The 13,928-nt window shown below is 47.5% G+C and overlaps 1 protein-coding gene across 2 annotated transcripts in view; it reads right to left on the bottom strand.

Annotated features, from left to right (window-relative positions):
* Positions 1-13,928, bottom strand: part of cryl1 (crystallin, lambda 1) — a 40,880-nt gene that overhangs the window by 24,436 nt on the left and 2,516 nt on the right. For both annotated transcript variants that reach the window (XM_088645278.1, XM_088645271.1), the window contains exons 2-4: positions 11,632-11,739; positions 8,819-8,945; positions 451-612 (exon numbers count right to left, since the gene is read on the bottom strand). In XM_088645278.1, the coding sequence (XP_088501404.1) occupies positions 451-612; positions 8,819-8,945; positions 11,632-11,739 (397 nt within the window). The remainder of the gene's footprint in view (positions 1-450; positions 613-8,818; positions 8,946-11,631; positions 11,740-13,928) is intronic.

The following is a 13,928-nucleotide window of genomic DNA, read 5'->3' as shown; positions in this document are numbered from 1 at the left end:
CTCTTAGCTCTACTCATCTAAGTGTAGGGACTTCCAGAGTTCATGCACTCATTTTCTACATACTATTAATAAGTTATCGTTTCATTTACTAGATCAGCACCTATCTCCTGCATTGCTTACACTGTGGAAAAGTGCTGTTTGTCAGCACGAGCACCTGATAGCACAATCCAGTATTGCACCACACACAACCCCTCTGTTCAACCCAGGCATTTGACTGAAAGACAGCCTCACAATATTCTGGAAGCTGAACAAAGATCAAATAAACCTTATCCCACTGGGACAGAATGTACAGCAAACCTGGCTTCTCCCGGGGAACTGCTTGCATTCTGAGGAGCACGGGAGCCGAAGTCTGTTGCCCTCAGCTGGACTTGCTCCCACACGGAGGGGAGGGAGGAACCGTTATTGCGGTGGCTGTGCATGCAGAGTGGCAGGGGGCTGCTCGACACTCACGGGGTGAGACACGATGCACCGCGACTTGCGCTGGACGCGAGAGAAGACGTCGCTGGGCTGGAGGCAGGACGTCGAGCTGCTGAAAACCACGCTGCCCTCGGCGCAGGTCTCCAAAGCCTGGAACACACCGCGCTTGGCCTCCAGGTCCTCAAAGACGCACTCCTGTCGGGAGACAGTTTCATCGGTAGGTCAAAACCCCCGCCGAACACAGAGCACCAAAGACCCTCGGAATGTGGCAAAGTGCTGACATGGACCACACTGCAGTGGAGAAAACAGGACAAGCAGGCCTCAAAGCTGACTGATGCTGATTTGGGATTTTTCTGTACACTCCCCCAAGACACAGATGACAAACTACAGGCCTTGCATTATTTGAGCAGATTGCACTTTGTATACAGGGTCACATTTCTCAGCGTAATCGGAACGTACAACTTCGCAAACACACTATCAACGAAACTCACACCCGGTCTGAAAGCTACATCAGCATTTTCAATGGATCCCTAAATAAGGGGAAATCGAGGTTTTTCCGATTAGCAGAGAGAAAGAGAGCAGCAAGCCAGTGTGAACAAAAGAGAACTGAAAGATCAACTCTAGGCAAAAAAGCGCACGCACAACCTCACAATATGAAAAGGGGATTAATCAAAGAACACCCTCAGCTGTTCATGCTGGCTGGAGGAAGTCAGCTGCTGAATTAACCCCTCCGTGTCGAACAGTGGTTTCTGGCACAGGCCAGGCTCAGCACTCGTAACAGCCTTCCACGATCAGAAGTCAGCACCTCCGCCCTGCCCCACAAAGACTCTCTGATGCAGCCCGGCTCTGAACAGCAGTGCTTTTTAGCGGAGAGGAGCCATTCAATTTTATAAAAGCAAACAGTGTGTACAGATGAGATGACACAATGCTCAGAATGTTCTGTACTTACAATACAGAAAGACACAAAATGATCAAGGCACATTGGTCCTTAAGGATTTGCAGACAGAGGAAGCCAAGACTACATTTTGTTACAATAACATGCACAAGCACATTTGAGAAAATCTCATTGATATCATGAATGCTCAGGGCATGAAATGCCACCGTGGTACTGTAGTTTTACACTATTTGCCTTAGCTTGACCGATGGGAAATCATTCTTACAAAGGGGAATGTACCAGCGCACTCAACCAGTTAGCCCTCTTCTCTACCCACAGACTCAACACGTACAGAACTTCACGTCAGTCTTTTATATGTCTTCCCTCTATGGGCTCAAATTGCAGAACTTCCCGTCACACAAGATGAGGTGGCGCCGGAGCTGGAGGGGTGAATGGCACTGTATGGTGCACACCTGTGACGTGCCAGAGAAAGAGTGGAGGGGTACCGTGAGACACAGAGGGACAGCAGAAGCAAATGGTCCTGGGCGTTTAACCATTGGCTGGAGAAGGTCAGAGGTCAGAGGTCAGGTCGGGTCAGACATGTGGGCAGATTACCCTGCGTGAGCTTCCTCCCCTTGACCACCTAAGAGGTACAGCTTTAACACAAGTTGATGTGGATGGGAAAGTTCTGAACTCTGATGAAGACGTGTATTCTGTAGCTGTGTGTTAGCTTCAACGCGCTGCACAGCTCTCAGGTTTGGGGGTTGTTTGCCGGGAAGTAATCGTTCCAAGTGAAGCTTGGGGGGCTGAAAGTCTCTCATTGATGTACGGTTATGCTGCCAATACAACAGCTGCTGTGAGTGAAGTCGAAGATTTTCTGTGTTACTGTGTCCTGAGAGTTGTCTTCTCCAGCGCACAAGACAACTGAAATGACCCCTCCAGAGTTGAAGACAGTTGCTTCACTCATCAGCCCTGCAGCTTCAGCAGGGCCACAGCTCTCTCAGTGTCCCAGGCGCTTTTTAGAATCTACCTCACTTTCCGCTATGACCAGCTGTCGGAGAGCTTCACGGGCGCCCACAGAGGAGCCTGACAGCAGCTCGCTGGGGTCAGCAGGGAGAGGGGCTCTTCGTGTCCGTGCACCGCGCCTGGCAGCTCAGCAGGGAACTGCTCAGCCTGCTGAACCAGCACGCTGCTCACTCGGCCCCCTCGCTAGTGCCTGTCCCTCAGGACACTGAAAAACACAAGACGGCTCCCCCCTCTCCCCGCGCCGCGGGCTGGACGCCTGTCCTCGAGGGCCACGAGGTCAGGGGGCTTTCGATCCGCCTCCCAGTCGCTCGACTGGACCGTTTACTCCCTAAACCAACCTCAGTCAACAAGCCCTTTCCCCATTCTAGACACCTGTGACATTTATTGAGGTTGCTTTCCTGGCGGAGCAATCCCATGAAAACCGCATGAGAGATTCTTAACTCTAAGCTGCAGAGTTACTGCAGTTTAGAACGGAAAAGCGTGAAAATCTGTATTTCTGCTGAGAGCAGTCCAGAATGCCCACAGCCGGTTGTCTCACCATTCCCCTCAGAATACGAATTTCCCAATCCAGGCCACACTCTCTGTTGTCATCTGCTGACTTCACCCACAGATTACATAACGTCTCCCCATGGCTTTTCTGCTGCGGGTTTCACACAGCCTCTATCCTGTATGGTACAAAAAGTAACATGCTAACTTTGTAAGATTTAGTACAGGGCAGAAGGAGGAAAACAGAAGGAAAACAAATGGGCCAGGAGGCCCTTACTTCTTAGTTATCGTTGAAAAGGTCAAAGTCAAGGTCCTGAGCTGTATTACAGTATCTTTCGTCCAAAAGGACCCCAAATCTCCTTACATCTACAGTGGGCAGGAACCCAGCTGTGAAGTGGGCAGCCCCACTAGAGACCAGACTCAAGGAGATTCACCAGCAGAATCAAGGGGGAAGTTTAAGAAGGTAAGTTCAAAGTGCAGTTTAGCCACCAAGGCAACACCCATATTTTATCTGAACAATGGCACTGGATCTTTAATAATAATACTTCCTTACGCTTATAAAGTGCTTTTCTGGACGCTCCCGTCAAAGTGGTAATGAGAGTGATGAAGCCAGTTCAGAGATGGGGGTTATTACGAGGCCATGATTGGTAAAGGCCAGGGGGAAATTTGGTCAGTGTGCCAGGGTAACACCCCTACTCTTCTCGAGAAACGTCCTGGGACTTTTAACGACCACAGAGAGTCAGGACCTCGGTTTTACGTCTCATCCGAAGGACGGCGCCTGTTTACAGTACAGTGTCCCCGTCACTATACTGGGGCATTAGGACCCACACAGACCGCAGGGTGAGCGCCCCCTGCTGGCCCCACTAACACCTCTTCCAGCAGCAATCTTAGTTTTTTCCAGGAGGTCTCCCCCCCAGGTACTGACCAGGCTCACAGTGCAGAGCTCCAGTGGGCTGCCAGCTGTGGGCTGCAGGGTGAAATGACAGCTAACCTTGATATGGCTTTAGTGACAAAGCAGTCAGGACCACACTTTAAAAAGTCGTTAGCAGAGTTAATATCATATCTACCCCAAAGCTGAAAAGCTGAGTCATCTACACATAAGTGGAAAAGGCTGAAAGTTGCTGAGATCCTAAGGGAGTGTCTGACTAAATAGTGAGCACGACACTATGGGGGGGCAGCTGAAGGAGGAGTATAGCGGAGCAGGAAAAGAGGAACTGGGACACGATGACGGCTCTGGACGTGTCTAAGCAACCCTGTTTCCGAAACTTGGGCATGCCACCAATAATTAATGTTAAGAACATGACAAATTGCAAAATGCAAATGTTCCACGTACTATAAAGTGAAACCATTTCTAAGTTCTGTTTTCCCTTCGCTGTGCTTCCTTTTAAAAATGTATATTTCACCAAAACAAACCTGGGTCCGTTTTCTTCTAGCGTCAACAGAAAATCTCTCCTGTCGTTCTGACACCCGAAGCGTCTGTGAGAAAGCAAACTGCCCGCAACACTGAATCTCTCGCTCCATGTTCAAATGGGCAGTAGGCTGCTTATTCTTTGATTGAAAAGTGAGTTTTGGACACCTCTTGTTCTTCTGACTTCTACAGCACATTCTGCAGGAGTTTTTTCTCTAAACTGTGCTTTGGTGAGTGACACTTTAGCCAAGATGAAGTCAAACCCTCTACACACCTGCCAGTTGCCAGATAAATGCCCAGTGTGCGATGGTAAAACCTGGCCAGAGTCTTTCTGCTCCTACCCAGTGGCAAAACATGCGATTATGTAATGTGATTGAAAAGCAACAGGTTTTGTTTTAATCCAGGCTTTATAATGTTAAAATGACCCATGGAGAGTAAATGAGAAATATTTTAGAGGTAAGAGCTTATACTTGTAAATACTTCTGAGGGAATGAAACCAACGTTAGGCTGTTGGAGGAGAGCAAACCTCCACGTACTGTACACAGCAGCAGTACAAACACAAACCTGATGGGCTGTGAGGTCTTTCACTGGGGTGGCTGTGTAGCAAGACTCCCCGTCTCAACTCTGAGGTTAATCCTATTAATGAAATCTTCAAACACCTTCTTTCAACACCGTCTTTCCAAATGCTGCACACTGCATCAATACGCACATCGGAAAGGTGAGTACGACATTATATAATTAAAGGTTTAACTAATTTTTCCCACAAGTTGCTTCATTGACTTTTAAGATTAGGAATAATATAACCAATCCTTCCGAAAGCCGATTCCACTCTTTAAACCCCTGCAGTCCCTGCAGTCATGCCACTGTCATCCAAGGAACTAATGCGGACGTGGGGTATTGTCGCCGAGGTGTGAAGGTGTGACGTTTTGACTCCACACCTCTCTTCACCTCTTTAAAATTCACCCCCTCCGAGTGTCCACTCTGCTTCGCTCCTGCTCCCGGCTCCTGTTCAGCTGCCGATTTCACAGCCGAAGAAGACTCCACAGCCGAAATGTTGTGTTTCTTGTCTTCTCTTTTCAGCAGGGAATAAACCTTTTACTTGTTCCTTGGACACCTACAGTAATAGTTGTCTAACGAGTACCTTAAGCCTATGCGCAACCATACAGCACAAATGTGTGGAGCATCCTGCAAACACATGCAGTTACTTAACAGAAAAAAACACATACAGCACTTAACTCACTCGCCCAGCCAGAAGAGAACTGCATTGTTTAAAAAAATCCACTTCTTTCGTGACTGGGTTCTCTCGGCAGCATGACGGAGTCAAAGTCCTATCGGAAGATCCAGCCTGTTATCCGTGCAGCGTGCTCATGTTGTTCGGTGCCCTTTCTGGTACCTGCTCACGTGTTTCAGATTAATCTTTGTCATACAGGTCTGTTCTGAAATGATTCCTCTGGGGCTCCCCAGCATGAACAGGACTAACACTCGAATCATTCTTGCCTTCGGGAAACTGCCACAATGCCAACCCTTCAACACAGAGGTGAACTGACAGATAACAGACAAAAGGAAGCAAAGCGTGTCAATAACGGCTTGAGAGAGCCTGACAACGTGACTCTCCAGACCTCTTTTCATTTCAGTTCCTCCCGTGACCTCGGTCAGGGGCCAGGCATGGAGATGGTCAAAAGCATCTTCTGAAAATCTGCAAACAGTAAGAAAGTTAAGTTCTTATAAAAGCTGCTGTTTACTGGACCAGTGCATGAGTGGTTTCCCCTCTCCACAGTGCTCTAACCCTGGGGAACTCTGTCCCCTCCGTCCCCTGTTACTGCAGCCAACGCTTGTGTGTGTTTGCTGAATTCTCGACTCCACTGTCGGAATAAATCTGTTATATTGATTACACACATACAGGCATGCGTGCAACGTTAGCACATGCAGGCAATCACCATTTAAGAAAAGAAAAACGAAGTACTGCAGTAGTACTGACAACACCATGTGGGTTCAAAGCAGGTGAAAAACAGGTCAATCTCCTTCAACAACGAGCTCGTTATTGCGAAGTATTGGTTTGTTGAAGTGAGATCCGGTGGCTTAAAAGGTGTTCTAGTATTGACATGTGACAATTACTTCAATGCATGACGTCAGTAGGCATCTGTATGCCACTGCCGTAACCAAGGCAACTTGTTCCTAAAACAGATGTCTACGGAAAAAAAAACTCACTAATTACTCACTAACTGGCTGATTAATTATGACTAATTGAGACAAAAGTAATCAGCTCTGAAATAAGGCATCACATTGACTTTCCTGTGCTTCTTCCTCAAGTGAAGGAATGACATTGGACAGGCAGGCCAGGAACATGAAATCACCACTCGGACACACCCGCCAGTCACACAGTCCACTTGACTTTGGGGAAGGTCACCAGGACACAGAAAGCAGACAAACTTTCAGGTGTCACTTTCTGGACTGCGCACTTGGCCTGAGTTTAAATTCAGATGCAAATGTAAATTCTGATTCAGTATCCCTCAGAATTTAAACCATTTCATGCAACACACAACACACAATTTCGGGAATTTTTATCTCCATCGATTTTGCTCTTCGGAAGGCAGAAGTGTTTGGCAGACCGATCTGGTTGAAATCGGAGTGGGACTGAAAGGCAGCAGTCAATGAGACTGCAAAACCTCTCCTGACTCTCCTGCTGGTAATCTCAGTTAGCTGCTTCCAGCACGACTGTCCCGTCAGGCTGGAAAGGGCTGTCAAATCAAATCAGAAGTAACAAAACAGAAATTCTTCCCAAACGTGCTTCAGCAGGAGTCTTAATCACTCAAGATCTGCTTGGAAATTTCTTCCTCTCATTCTTCCCAGAAAAAAATAATAAAACCCGAGTAAAGTTTCTTTCAAATTTTTATGCATGTTAAATTTTGGCTCAAGTCAAAGTCCCTGACTGTTTCCATTAAAATGCGGCATATTGTTTCTTAAAATAATACTGCATTGTAAGCCAAAAAAAAGAACAACAAAGCTAATGTTAGGAGCTGAAGCGAGAACTAGTAAAATCAGTATGAGATCCTTGTGTGGAGCAGCATGTGATAGTCAAACAGGTCAGGGTAACTGTTCTCTGTCCTACACAATTTACATATTTCACATTTATGGAAACCTACTGCGAGCGCAGACTGGCACACAAAACAATAACTGGTTCATGGCGAGAGAAGGGTTTCAGAAACTTGCCCTGACAGGGGGGAGGGCTCAAGGAAACGGAGCGCCACCGGACTGATTTTTAATAGAATTTAAAGGGAGCTGTAGAGGGAAAAAAAAACATTAAAAAAAGTCTGCGGGAAATACGGCACGAAAACCTGAAACAAAAGCCCCCTTAGTCACGAACCTTAGAATGAGAGGCTGAAAGGAAAAGTCCGAAGCCTGAGAGAAAACACCCCGGAGGAGGAAGTAAAATCAAAGGACACAGAAAAGCACTTGTCTTGAACTGCTGGCAGGCCAAGAGCTGTACCCCCTGAAATTCTGTCCTTACACCTCAGAAGCTCATTCCTCAAGCATATATTCAAATCTTGAACATGGGAAGCAGAAAATGGAGCACTTGGATGATCTTGATGCTACAGTAGCGACGGCCAAGTTAGAGAAATTCAGACTGTGCGCCACTTTGTCAAGGGGACTCGGGGAAGAAGGCTTAACCCTGTCACCCAGTGCCACGCATCCCCACCTCTCTGCACCACAGAGCTCTACACCTCCCTCTGGCTGGCGCCCAGCTCAGCGACCCTGCGGGCCTCTTCAGCCCCAGACTGCACCCCAGGAGGCTGGCAGATCCCATGGAATCGCTCACTGACGGCGCCACGTCCATCTCTCTTCCACAAGCGCTCCAGAAAAACCCAAATACGCCACAAAGCTTTCTACACAAACTGCCAGATATTTTTGTCATTTTGTAAGACATTTACAATCCGTGGGACAGCCTGACTTTGTGTCCGGAAGTGTGAGTCTTGCTCCGTATAGGAAAGAGGCAAAGCTCACATTGCTCCAAGACTCATGCAGCTACAGCTCTGTGTCTCAATCAAACAATAGCCTTTTCATCATTCACTGGTCTCATTGATGTACAGTAATGATCCAAGGTACCCCTGCTAGACCTGTTATAAACATATAAAGTTTGGCTATAAACATATATTATACTGCATGACAAATGTCCCCAGCTAAGCCAAAAAATACCCTTTTTCCATATGCTGAATAATTTCAGCGTTTAATATTGGAGCTATCCTTTAGAAAAAAGGAACATCCTACACATTTATAATCATAAGAAAGGTGAAGAAGGGTGCTACTTAATTAATTTGATATGATTAATTTATTTGCCATTATTCTGAACTTCAAATGTGGAAATAAACATCTTTGACCTTTAACTATGCCAGTGTTAGTGTAAGTGGGATATCATGTCCATCTCTTCACTGGAATGAATCAATCCTGTTCAAATTCCTGCACCACGTCCCATACCATACACGGCCCCGCCGAAATAATATTTATATGAATAAAATAGTACGGCATAGCAAACCCCTTTGTGGAATAATGCAAAGAGAGACAGGTGATGTGAACCAGCTTCAAGCAGGACACACTGCCTGAATACTGACCTGAATGAAGAAGGCGCCCTCTAGTGTCTGTTTGAGGTCCTGGTGGCTGCTGAGCAGTGCGAGCTGGTCCTCGGCACTCAGGGCACCCCTCAGCATGCCCGACTGCTGCAGCTCCCTCAGCTGCGTCCTGCACGGAGCGAGAGGGAGCACACCGTCACTCCCACTGCCCAGGGGAGAGCCTCCTCCCAACTCACAGCAGACTCAGGCAGTGTGGCCAGCCAGCAGCTCCATCCCCCTGCAGCTCACAGCTGGCAGCCCACTGGAGCCCAGCAGTGTGAGCCTGGCCAGTACCTGGATGGGAGACTCCTGGGAAAAACTGAAGTTGTTGCTGGAAGAGGTGTTAGAGGGGCCAGCAGGGGGCGCTCACCCTGCGGTCTGTGTGGGTCCTAATGCCCCAGTGTAGTGACGAGGACACTATCCTGTAAAAAGGCGCCGTCTTTCGGGTGATACGCAAAACAGAGGTCCTGACTGGCTTGATCACTCTGCTCTCCTCCCCACTGAGAGCTGGTGTGTGGGGAGAGTACTGGCACATCATCCAGGTGGGGCTGCACAGTGGAGGGGGTCCCCAGTACCTGTAAAGCGCTTCGAGGGGAGTGTCTAGAAAGGCGCTATATAAGTGTGAGGAATGATTATCATTATTATTCTTCAGCCCTCCGTGCGTCGCAGGTCGAGAGCCAGGGTGCGAAAAACACGAAAACAGCTGGCGATTCCAGAGAACCCAACAGAACCTGGCCATTCAAAACGAGAGCAAAGACAGAACCGAAACGAGCTGGACGGGCAGACACTGTGCGGACTCGTGTGGGACGCCGTGCTGAGCCCGTGAGGACGGCGGGAGCCAGGCGGGCCGGATGGGCGAATGACCTGCTCTCGTCCGCAACGTTTCCCACGCCCTTATGGACAGGCTACAGGTCAATCTGCACGTTAATAAAAAACAAATCAGCCGATTTTATTCCGGGGGTACGGGATGTCCCGAAATGACAGGCTGAAGAGACTGGACCTTTCCATCCCCGAACACAGAAAACTACGAGGCGCCCCGATAAAAGCATTCAAGGGCTGCGACCAACTGAACCCAGAATCAGAAGGGACGCAAGATCTGCAAAGTACACACAGTTTACGCCCCAAGGACAGGTGGAACAAGGGTGGCTTTGAGGGGTCACGGGGGTCAAGCTCTCTCACATGTGAGCACGACCCAGTCGTCCGTCTGCCCTCCTGAAGAGTCCGCTGACTTGGACTGCGCAGCCAGACAAAACTGACCCAAACTCGTGGAGGGTGGCGAAAAAGGTGAAAAGATCCTGGTGAAAAAGTAACCACGCTTTTAAAAAATAATTTGAAACTATTTGAACAGAGAGACAAAAAAAAACCAGAGGTGGAAATGTATTTGCTAATGAAAACTCCTTCTTCTCCTGCCAAGGTTAGAAACTATAAAACCTGTCAGTCGGTATCCGCAGGTCGGGGCAGGAGTGCAGAGACAGTAGCCAGGCTTGCTCAGGCAGGCATAATAGGCTGCCCCGGAGGTCACCAGGACCGAAAACAGGGAATGAGAGGCTTTTTTTCTCCTGATAAAAAGTGCTAGGGCTGATTGTATTTATATATAACTCCTTTTATTTTTTCATTGCGGTTTTCCTCTTGGAAAATCACTGCAGATACCACCTGCAGCTCTTACGATCCGATCCGGTGGAGAAGTGAGAAATCATTCACCAGCCGAATAAAGGTGGGAATTCAGGAAGGCCAGACTGCCCGTGCTCGAAGTGGAATTGTGTCACAGCACTGGGGTAGCTTCTCGACTCCTGTGGACACCAGGGATTTTCAATGACTAAGTAACCTGAATCTCAAAATTATCCCATTCAAAGGAGAGCACTTTCTGCAGCACAGTGCTCCCTGCCAATAAACTGGGGCACTGGTGTGGAAGTTCTGCTACCTGTTGGCCCCTCGACAACAGTTCATAGAAGCAAGCTCAATTTCTTCACGGATAAGAGCTCTCCCTCATCTCCGTGTTAACAGGCCCAACCTCCCTCTGCTTCTGAGGTCTGAGGAGATCAGGCTACAGGTTGTCACGGGCGTCCAAAGGGACTAACTGTGGGGAGCAGGAGAGCGGAAAAGACCCATATGCGTAGCGGCAAGACGGGAAAAAGGCCCGGGCTCATTAGTGCAAAGAGTTCAGGAATGCCGTATAGAAACCTATGCCCTCAGGGAGCGGACGTGGGGCGCCCTGGTGCTAGGTGGGTCTCAGGACATCCGAACGTCAATGCTGAGCCAGGACAGAGTGCAAGACCCGTAAATATATAGCCCAAGGGAAAGAGAGGGACAGGAAGGACAGCAGACCGGAAACTAGGGACAGGACAGAGAAGGTGCGCCCTCTGGCTGCAGAGGGCGTGACACAGGTGTTAATGATGCTGGATTACTTCGTCCACTACAGGGTCACAGGGGAGCTGGGGCCAATCCCAGCAAGCAACGTGCGCAAGGCATGGTACACCCTGGACGGGACGAACGAGTCTGAAACGAGAACGGCTCTGTGATGCAGTCTGGGGACCGACACCTGTACGTGAGAGACGAATGAGCCTGAAGAAAGAGAGGGTTTTTTCTTTTTTACAGAGAAAAGCTCTGATTCTGTTTTATTCTGTGAATGAAAAGAGTGGCATCACACTTGTTTTGTTTGAAACCCAAATCCGAAGCAGTATTGTTAACCAGCCTTTAATGTGGAAAACAAGATGAAGAAAAAATACATTATAGAACCTTGTTGCACTTCTAAATCCCTGTAAGTACTGTTTTTTGTTTCTGGTTTTTGAAGTACTGTTTTTTGTATGTTCACACACCTGATCTCTTCGACAGCGCGGGTGGCCTGCCCAGGCTGGTTGTCATAAATCTTCACTCTGTATCCTCCACTCACAAACACCATGGCCCAGGATCGACCAATCAGCCCACTGCAACAGCAGAGCAAAAACAACAGATTTCACTGGCAGCCATCACTGGAAGGACAGAACGCCCGAAAGGGTATAAAAGAGAGTAGGAGGCCAGTTTGATTGTCAATCGCTTATTGATCCTGAGATCTCACCCCATCATTTCCTGAAAGAAGACTTTTTAAGATACTCCAGTCTTCCACAACCCCCTGTGTAAAGAAGTCTGTTTAAATGCACTTCCATATGGTTCCCCATGTCCTCTGGTTCACCTTTAAAACTGGACAGCAGCGTTTCAAGCAGCAGTTTTAAAATCAGTTTCCCACCAAACTGCTGGTCAACATGGCTTCTGCATATCGCTAAACATTTATTAGACTCTTATCAGCCTGTTAATGCCCGTTCATTCTGACACAGTAATCACTCGAGATCACCTAAAATTTTAGGGGTCCCCCAAAATAAAATGAATAACTTTATTATATATGAAGGCCATGAAGCAGGACTATGCCTGTACATGCAGTGTCATGGTAATGTTCTGCTTAATCATGATGAGACAGGAACAGAACACTGTAGTGCTGGAACATCTTGTGCTGGGTGTCATCAAGAGGACCGTCACCAGGGTATCGGAAAAGCAGGACATAAATATAATAATAATAATAATTCCTCACACTCATATAGCACTTTTATGGACACTCTACTAAAAGCACTTTATAAGTAATGCAGACTCCCCTCCACCACCACCAGTGTGCAGCCCCACCTGGATGATGCACCAGTCCACTCCCCCCACACAACAGCTCTCAGTGGGGAGGAGAGCAGAGTGATGAAGCCAGTTCAGAGAGGGGGATTATTAGGAGGCCAGGATGGGTAAAGGCCAATGAGAAATTTGGCCAAGACACCGAGGTAGCATTCCTACACTTTTCAAGAAGCACCCTTGGTTTAATGACCACAGAGAGTCAGGACATCGGTTTTATGTCTCATCCGAAGGACAGCGCCTTTTTACAATATAGTGTCCCCGTCACTATACTGGGGCATTAAGGACCAACACAAACTGCAGGGTGAGCGCCCCCTGCTGGCCCCACTAACACCTCTTCCAGCAGCAGCCTTCATTTTTCCCAGGAGGTCTCCCATCCAGATACTGGCCAGGCTCACACCTGCTGAGCTCCAGTGGGCTCAAAGTGCATGTCTCTGTAACTCCTGTGCATGCTGAACCACACCACACCATCAGGCAGAAAGCATGACATATTATCACCCCTGCTGTCAGACTGTACCTCAATCCATTACTGAAGGATCTTGACAATACACGGTATTGCTCAGGCAGAAGAAAGCCTAGTCTGAAAAGCAATGGCTGTTAATGCAGCATAACTTGATTTTTCACTATATATTAAAAATGTATAGAGCTCGGTGGGCTCTACAACGCAAACACTCAGATTCTTAATATTTATGCCACAATGAGAACTGGGATATTCAGCTCTTTTTTAAATGCACACAGTACAGTGCTGGTGAGTGCACACCATTGTTAAACACATTCGGAACGGACTATTTTGCTATATATGGCATCAGAAATAATCTAATCTATGTGATTTATGCTACATAAATTCAGTGTTACAGTGAAATGGAATTCGAAACAAATGAAGAAAAAAAAATATGAATGAGTAGCTAGCAGGTGGTTTGCTGTAACCTCTGTTTCCTAAGCGATGAAGTCTCATCCTCTGTAACAGAAAACCAATGGCAGGAAGCAGGAACAGTGATTCAGGAAGTTTATCCTCCTTTATTTTTTATATTCCCTTAGCTAGGATTCTCTACAATATCTGTGCAATCTAACAAAATGGTAAACTCTTTCATGATTCACGTCACTGTGTTAGTTCTCACCTCCCTGTGAAGAACATTTGGCATACAGTACTACAGATACATACTCCTTCACTGCTGTCTCAAGATACTTCATCTCCTTCACACTTTGCTGACTCTAGAGTGTAGCATATAGGTGTGTAACCCTCATATTCATCTGAGCAATATATTAAAAAACCTGGGAAATAAACACTCAAATCCCTTCAAAATAAATTATAAGCCGAAGATGACAAAGACAACATGAAGAATGATCTACAGTATCTATCTGCTGTCTCCTCCATCACTCATGCAGAACACTGCTGTGAGCCTGCTGTACACAACGTATGGCTGATACGAGCACCGAAAGGCCTTGCTCAGCACTGTACTGTGAATGC

Source organism: Lepisosteus platostomus, chromosome 2, assembly GCF_059453375.1.
Source record: "Lepisosteus platostomus isolate fLepPlt1 chromosome 2, fLepPlt1.hap1, whole genome shotgun sequence".
In the NCBI taxonomy this organism is placed as follows: Eukaryota; Metazoa; Chordata; class Actinopteri; order Semionotiformes; family Lepisosteidae; genus Lepisosteus; species Lepisosteus platostomus.
The sequence above is the reverse complement of the archived record's forward strand: the minus strand, read 5'-3'. Positions and strand labels throughout refer to the sequence as shown.